Source organism: Pleurodeles waltl, chromosome 4_2 (assembly GCF_031143425.1).
Source record: "Pleurodeles waltl isolate 20211129_DDA chromosome 4_2, aPleWal1.hap1.20221129, whole genome shotgun sequence".
NCBI classification, from domain to species: domain Eukaryota; kingdom Metazoa; phylum Chordata; class Amphibia; order Caudata; family Salamandridae; genus Pleurodeles; species Pleurodeles waltl.
In genome coordinates this window covers 353949894-353957942 of record NC_090443.1, presented here as the reverse complement: position 1 = coordinate 353957942, position 8049 = coordinate 353949894, and the positions used below count along the sequence as shown (strand labels likewise).

Genomic DNA, 8049 nt, shown 5'->3' with positions numbered 1-8049 from the left:
GGGGACACCATTATACACGTGCACTACATATAGGTCAATACCTATGTGTAGCGTCACCATGGTAACTCCAAACATGGCCATGTAACATGTCTAGGATCATGGAATTGTCACCACAATACCATTCTGGTATTGGGGGGACAATTCCATGCATCCTGGGTCTCTAGCACAGAACCTGGGTACTGCCAAACTTGCTTTCCGGGGTCTCCACTGCAGCTACTGCTGCTGCCAACCCCTCAGACAGGTTTCTGCCCCCTGGGGCCTGGGCAGCCTGGTCCCAGGAAGGCAGAACAAAGGGTTTCCTGAGAGAGGGTGTTACACCCTCTCCCTTTGGAAATAGATGTGAAAGGCTGGGGAGGAGTAGCCTCCCCCAGCCTCTGGAAATACTTTGATGGGTACAGATGGTGCCCCTCTCTGCATAAGCCAGTCTACACCGGTTCAGGGATCCCCCAGCCCTGCTCTGGCATAAAACTGGACAAAGGAAAGGGGAGTGACCACTCCCCTGACCAGCACCTCTCAGGGGAGGTGCCCAGAGCTCCTCCAGAGTGTCCCAGACCTCTGCCATCTTGGATGCAGAGGTGTTGGAATACAATGGACAGCTCTGAGTGGCCACTGCCAGCAGGTGACGCCAGAGACCCCTCCTGATAGGTGCTTACATCTCTCAGTAGCCAGTCTTCCTCTGTGGGCTATTTAGGGTCTCTCCTCTGGGCTATTCCTCAGATAACGAATGCAAGAGCTCACCAGAGTTCCTCTGCACTTCCCTCTTCGACTTCTGCCAAGGATCGACTGCTGACTGCTCCAGGACGCCTGCAAAACCGCAACAAAGTAGTAAGATGACTACCAGCAATATTGTAGCGCCTCATCCTGCCGGCTTTCTCGACTGTTTCCTGGTGGTGCATGCTCTGAGGGCTGTCTGCCTTCACCCTGCACTGGAAGCCAAGAAGAAATCTCCTGTGGGTCGACGGAATCTTCCGCCTGCTAACGCAGGCACCAAACTTCGGTCCCCTCTCATCCTGATGAGCATGGTCCCTGGAACACAGGAGCTGGGTCCAAGTGTCTCCCACAGTCCAGTGGACCTTCTGTCCAAATTTGGTAGAGGTAAGTCCTTGCCTCCCCACTCCAGACAGTAATCTTGTGTGCTGCGTGATCTGCAGCTGCTCGGGCTTCTGTGCACTTTTCCAAGACTTCCATTGTGCACAGCCTAGCCCAGGTCCCCAACACTCCAAACTGCATTGCCCAACTCGCTGAGTTGGACTCCGACGTCGTGGGACCCTCCTTTGTGGCTCTGAGTTGACCACTGTCCTCAGATCTTCTAAGTGCCTGTTCAGGTGCTTCTGCGGGTGCTTCCTGCTTCTGCGGGGCCTCTCTGAGTTGCTGAGCGCCCCTTCTGTTTCCTCTTCCAAGGGGCGACCTCCTGGTCCTTCCTGGGCCCCAGCAGCACCCAAAATTCTCAACCGCAACTCTTGCAACTAGCAAGGCTTGTTTGTGGTCTTTCTGCGTGGACATCTTCTGACCAAAGGAGAAGTTCCTGGCACGTTCCGTCGTTGCAGAATCTTCAGCTTCTTCCACCCAAAGGCAGTCCTTTTGCACCTTCTTCTGGGGTTTAGTGGGCTCCTGCCCCCTCTGGACACTTGTGTGACTCTTGGACTTGGTCCCCTTCCTTTGCAGGTCCTCAGGTCCAGGAATCCGTATTCAGTGTTTTGCTGGCGGTTGTTGTTTTTGCAGAATCCCCTATCACGACTATACTGTCTCTCTGGGGTAGTAGGGTAACTTTACTCCTACTTTTCAGGGTCTTGTGGTTGGGTATCTTGGACACCCTTAGTGTTTTCTAACAGTCCCAGTGACCCTCTACAACCTACACTAGGCCTGGGGTCCATTCGTGGTTCGCATTCCACTTTTGGAGTATATGGTTTTTGTTGCCCCTAGGCCTATTTCCACCTATTGCATTCTATTGTGATTCTACATTGTTTGCACTACTTTTCTGACTGTTACTTACCTATTTTTGGTTTGTGTACATATAATTTGTGTATATAAGGGAGTGTATTCTCTGAGATACTTTTGGCATATTGTCACTAAAATAAAGTACCTTTATTTTTAGTAACTCTGAGTATTGTGTTTTCTTGTGATATAGTGCTATATGATATAAGTGGTATAGTAGGAGCTTTGCATGTCTCCTAGTTCAACGTAAGCTGCTCTCCTATAGCTACCTTCTATCAGCCTAAGCTGCTAGAACACCTCTGTTCTACTAACAAGGGATAACTGGACCTGGCACAAGTACCACAAGGTACCCACTATAAGCCAGGCCAGCCTCCCACAGGTAGAACCTGCTGGAGACTTTGCCATGTCATTAACTCTATTGGACTAAAAAAAGAGCAAGGTGCTAAGTGAAAAGTGGATTCCCAGGTGTATCAAAAATTTGCGCAATGTAGGGCAACAAGTAAAGGTGCTGCCCTGCGTTGTGTGAAATGAAAAGAGCAGAGCAGTGCCAAATCTACTGAAATGTGTCCCTGTTCTGCTCTGTCATTGCACTGGCACACTTTAGGAAGCCATGCACTAATGCAGAAACCCTTGCGCCACACTGCAAGGGAATCTGTGGTATATGAAGTATAGTTTTTGTACTGGTCCAGTTCATTTTGTATGTGTGCTGCACAATGCCACTCCCATGTAAAGTGGGAAAAATGAGGCAAAACTAAAACATTTCTCCTTTTTGCGCCTGCCTCCAGGAGGCATATGATTTTGGCATAAACCCATGTCTACAATTGTTTGTAAATAGGGGTTTGCAGCAAAACCCATGAGTCATGGTACACCCGCAAGGTAATGAAAAGCATCACATTGTGCAATTTTGCATTACTTTGGGTTACTATCCAATTAAAATCACAATATTAAATCCCAGATCAGCAGTTTGCTTCAGATTTGCATTACAAAGTAACACAAACCCATTGTAAAGCATTTGCAAATATGGAGCAGAATTTGAAGAGCCAGCACACAGGAAATTAGATCAATTGTGTAAAAGGCCAGGGGTACAGTGCAGGGGTACCAAACAGGGATGGGGCAAATCACATTTTTTTCACAAAATACACAAACTATTTCAAATGTTTTCTCAAAAATGTGCTTGACCAATATCTTGAGTGCAAATTGAATGCAAGGGCCTAAATTAGAGGTAGATTTAATGTTCCCTGATGACATTCTGTTTTCTTTTGGGGGTGGCGTTAATGTTTCCTGGTGACATTCTGATTGAACCTGCTTTCTTCAGGTGAAAATCATATGAACTTGAACACCCTCAAATTAACAAGAAATTTCACAAAATTTGCTTAATGTGAGAAAAAAGGTTAGCTTGGCCTAGTACAGTAAGAGATACAGGAGGAAGATGTGTGATTGGTTTTAAACTAAAGGTTTTGGAGGTCATGGTTCCAATGATGCATTAGACTAATGTTTACATTGTCTTAAATATTAGGTCTGGCATTAGCTAGAACCTTCTGATTTTACTAAATTAATACCCAAAATATTCTTATAGAGGCTTCCAAATAGGCCTCTCCATCCATTGTTTGTTATGTGGATTCACACTTCACTTCCACCCTCTCCAGAATACAGCATGCGGTAATGGGTCAACAAACAATAGCCACTGGCAAATATCACTGTGAGTAATAAAGTTCTGCCTTCCATGAGAACACCCACATACAAATTAGTTCCTCTCAGAGCCAGTGACTATGAAAATGTGTGCTTTTTTAGAAGCAAATCATATTTTTTCTTTTAGCCAATATTTTGTTGACTCTGATGAGGTCCTAACAGTTTCCTCAGCAATAACGTTTTGCAAAAACCATGACAAAACCAAACAATAATGGATAAAGCAAAAAGGCTGGCAGCTAACTGCAAACCTTTCATCTTTGCCAACGCTTGTTTTTTGTTTTTTTTTAGGTCTCGCCTACCAGACAGAGCAAGCTGTCTATTTGGGAAAAGACATATTGGCAGCTTACAGTAGGCTTAAAGGCGACCTAATTCTTCCCATTGGTTGATTTTTTGTCACTCTCTTTTACTTGCTTTTTATTTGTTGGTTTGTATGGGCTTGTCTTCCTCTTCTTGTGTTGCTTCTTCACTGGAGCATGGCCTCTTATTGTGTGCCCTTTCCCTTTTTAATTTTCAGGAACTACCTTTTTCTTTTCGGTTAATCACAACATGAAAGTGCATGTGTTTTCCAGCGGCCTCCATCGTGTACTGCACTTCTCTTCTCTGCACTCCTTGTTTCCCTCTCTCACCCATGTGCTTCTGCCCACTCCACCGTGTTACTCTTGTCCTCATGTGCCTCTGCCCCATGTTGCTTTCTCACCCACATGCTTCTTCCCACACCAAGTCCATGTTGCTCTGTTTTGCCCATGTGCTTCTTCTCCCACCATGCTCCACGTTGCTCACATTGTGTACTTCTCTCCGGCCCTCCATGTTGCTTCTGACCCTTACCCTCTATGCTGCTTCCCCTACCTGCACCCTCTGTGTTGTTTCTACCTTACCAGAGCCCCGTGTGTTGCTTCTCCACACATGTGCCCTATGTTTTGCTTGCCTCACCCATGCCCTCTAAGTTGCTTACCACACCGTTTAGAAAGAAAATTGTGTTGCTTTTCAATTTTATTTACCAATCCACCTCAGATCAGTTAATAAAAAGAAAAAAAAAAGTCTGCATCATTTTGTGGGCACTTCAATGCATAGTGCGTGCGCCTACAAAATGAGGCACCCAGCTGTGCCATAGGACTTTTCCCTATCCTCTTTAGCCATGCTGCACAGCATCGAGGCTGCTGTATAGCATTGCTAAAAACAATTGGCAAAGTCGATAGGTCCAAAAGGCAAGATCGATTGGCTTTGTCAATACTTGTTATCTGCCAGGAGTTGGTGATGGAACCGCTGGTTGTGACTCATCGTGTTTGTCTGTGCTTGGTGAACCAGTGCTTTCCTGGTTTATCCTAGGAATGTTTTGAGAAGACACAGAAATAGTTTGGCTGTGCCCTGAAACATGTATAAGGTATGTTAAGGGACAGCCCATAATACTGTCTGTCTGACCATTGATCAACAAGCAGATATTAACCCAAGCTTTGTTCTCTCATTTTTGCCATGCTCTTCTGACCCGGAGATTTTACAACTTTCCACTCTCAGTGCTACACAGAACTCCTCTGCCTTCGAGTTAATCATTCGTCTGCCACTATCTGCCAAAAGTTCTTATCTCTTCTGCTGTCATTCTATAACACGGCCCGCTTATCAACCTGCCTAGGGTCACATGACCACGACTACCCTATCAGGTGGCTGGGATCTCCTGACAGGGCCCATCCTGAAGAGGGATGCTGGCACTGCAGCAGGTCACCAATACTGGAAAAAGTTCAGAGTCCGTGGGCAGACACAGTGCCTGTCACTTGCTGAATTCTGGGACATTTTTTTCCTTCTCTGTCAACTTTCTCTGGAGGTTACCACGGCCTGCTGCGTCCCAAGGCCAGAAAAGTTTACCAGCCACACCTTGGCATAATCAATGCACTATACCCTCATCCCAAGGGCACTGTATATTCGCAGCGGACAATGTCATCCGGGACTCACATTGACGCCGCGCAGGAATCCGTAGAACATGGGGTGACCAATATTGGTAAGTGTATTTTTTTGCACATTTTTTTGCAAAGATTGGCTAGTATAACTTAAACGCAATCCTATAACTTAAAACGTTTTGGGGAGGAATCAGAACTAGAAATAAGTGAGATTTCAAACGGAAACTGTAGGATTATATGACGTAAAATGTGTTATTTTTAATTAATAGGGAGGCTAGTACTGCACATTCGACCAGCAGCAGCACTAATGCAGTTGCACTCATGGGCAAACGTAGGGATGTGCGCATGCTTTTCGGCTACACAAATCAATTAAAAAAATGCGAAGCGGAATATTTGAAACAATCCTGCAACTGCGAGACAATCAAAAAGCAGATTATTGAAATCACTTCGCCTCCTAGTTCTATTTGTGAGCTGTTGCGTGGGTGAGGTAGGGAACAGACGATGAGAACTTTAGAAATTATTAATTCAAGGTATTCGCACAGATATAAAAATAATTCCAGTGTATTTACAATATTCTGCAGGCCAGTGCTTAATTTGTAAATAAAAAGGTGCCGGTGCCTAAAGCTAAACACGCGGCTGCTGCAATTAAATGTGTGAACATGGAATATTGGGGCGGCGTAATCCTAAAGCCATCTCGGTCCTCTTCAATCCACATAAAGCCCCTCCCTGCCCCTTTAGATCACTCTTGCAGCTTTCTACTTTCTCCCATTGTGACGCTTTTTCGTTTTTCCCTTCCTCCGTCTTTCCCGTATGTGTCTTTTGCTCGCAGCAAATGCTTGAGGCAGAAGAATAAACCCCGGCCCTCAAAAATAAGTGTCGGTGCTCAGCACCGGAAAGAACACGCATAAATTAAGCACTGCTGCAGGCATTTTTCGTACACCAGTGTTGTTTGTAGAATTGTGCAAACATCTCAAATATGGGACCTAAGGGTGACATGCAAGCACCAGAGCAAGGTCTAAAGCGGTGTGGGGTTGAGGGGCGTTAAAAACTAGAGTAGGAGGTCCATCCTGTGAATGTTTGTGTGCGGTCAGAGGTATCCGCAGCCCAACTTTAAGGTCATTCCTACAAAGCGAATATTCATATACATACGCGTGTTGTTTGCAACCAATGAACGTGCTTGTACGTTGTTATACCCTCCCATCCTTATTAACTTTAATGGGCTTTTTCATAGTTTAAAAAATTGCAGTATTTGTTGCACCTCTGTTTTCGACTGCTTTTAACAATTTTTTCAAGCTTTTCTTTTTTGAAAATCCATCAAAAGGCATTATTGCACTTACTGTTTTTGTATATTTTGTGAACTTGTGATCCTGAAGTGAGAGTGATTGAATTCTCTTTACTATGGCAGCGCGGTATTGAAATCTTCTCTGGAAATTGTTTTTATGTGGGATTGGGTGATCATTAGTATGATTTACAAACCAATGATGTATATGCATAAGCACAAATTCATATAAAGGTTTTTCTACTAATCAGTGGGTTAAAGATGCTGCAGAGATCTCTTTACAACTTGCTGCCTTGCATTTGGGTAGGGTTCACTCAGCCTGTCATCTATGCAAGATCGATAACGTGCACTGATTTGGGTAATAATATATATTGCTGTTTAGTGCCAAGAAACACATTATTTTGTAGAGTGTGCTATGCAATTGGCTTTTTTTCAATTTTAATATTATCACTTATATAACGCTTTTCTAGCCAGGCTCAGAAATGAACTCAGTGAGGCGTGGCAAGCTATAAAAAATATACCTACATAAATACATCATTAATAAGCAAGGGTTTAATGTTTACAAAAAAATCTAGACTGGAGAGGGGCATGCCGAGTTGAAATGTTCATCACGCTGGCCTAATCTCTTGTAATTTCCGGCATTTCGAATTACACAAAATTACCAAAATTACATCATTATCCCACATAGTCCACAAGTCCGTTGGAGTAAAAATCCTACAGTACAAGAATAGTATGAATGAACAGAACAAGAGAGGCTGTGTTTCCTGACAGCTGTTGGTTTTTTCACATTTCTTTGGTGCAAAATGCGTCGTTGCGTCCAAAATGCACACACGGACACGTTTCTCACTAAAATATAGAGCTCTGTGCCAGTTTTTAATTCCCCGTACTTTCTTGGAAATGCTTTGTTTTTTTGCGCAATTATGCAAAATGCAAATACACTAATTCCTCACACCCTTAGAGATGGGTTTCCATTAAGCTACCCATGCAATGATGAACAGCGCCTTGATAACTCTGAACAAATGCACCGTATACCTGTTGTCATGCGTTCACTTATTCAGAAGTGCATGGAAAAATAAGTAAACCATTATTTACAACAGAAAAAAAGGTCCCACATCTAGTCTTATTCCAATGGAAGTGTACAGTGCCCTACTAAGAGTGTCCGAGACTGAGGGAGTTAGAGTCCAAGAGAACAGGGGAGGCAGAGAGAGCGGTGTCCAAGAGAGCCAGAGTGAGCAGGGTCACGAGTAAGACAGCACA

The 8049-nt window shown here is 44.4% G+C and overlaps 1 protein-coding gene across 2 annotated transcripts in view; it reads left to right on the top strand.

Moving 5' to 3' along the window:
• The first annotated feature begins 5375 nt into the window (after positions 1-5375).
• The window catches only part of NR5A2 (nuclear receptor subfamily 5 group A member 2), a 318062-nt gene continuing 315388 nt past the window's right edge, over positions 5376-8049 (top strand). For both annotated transcript variants that reach the window (XM_069231435.1, XM_069231432.1), the window contains exon 1: positions 5376-5614. In XM_069231435.1, coding sequence (XP_069087536.1) covers positions 5551-5614 — 64 coding nt within the window. In that variant the 5' untranslated portion in view covers positions 5376-5550. The remainder of the gene's footprint in view (positions 5615-8049) is intronic.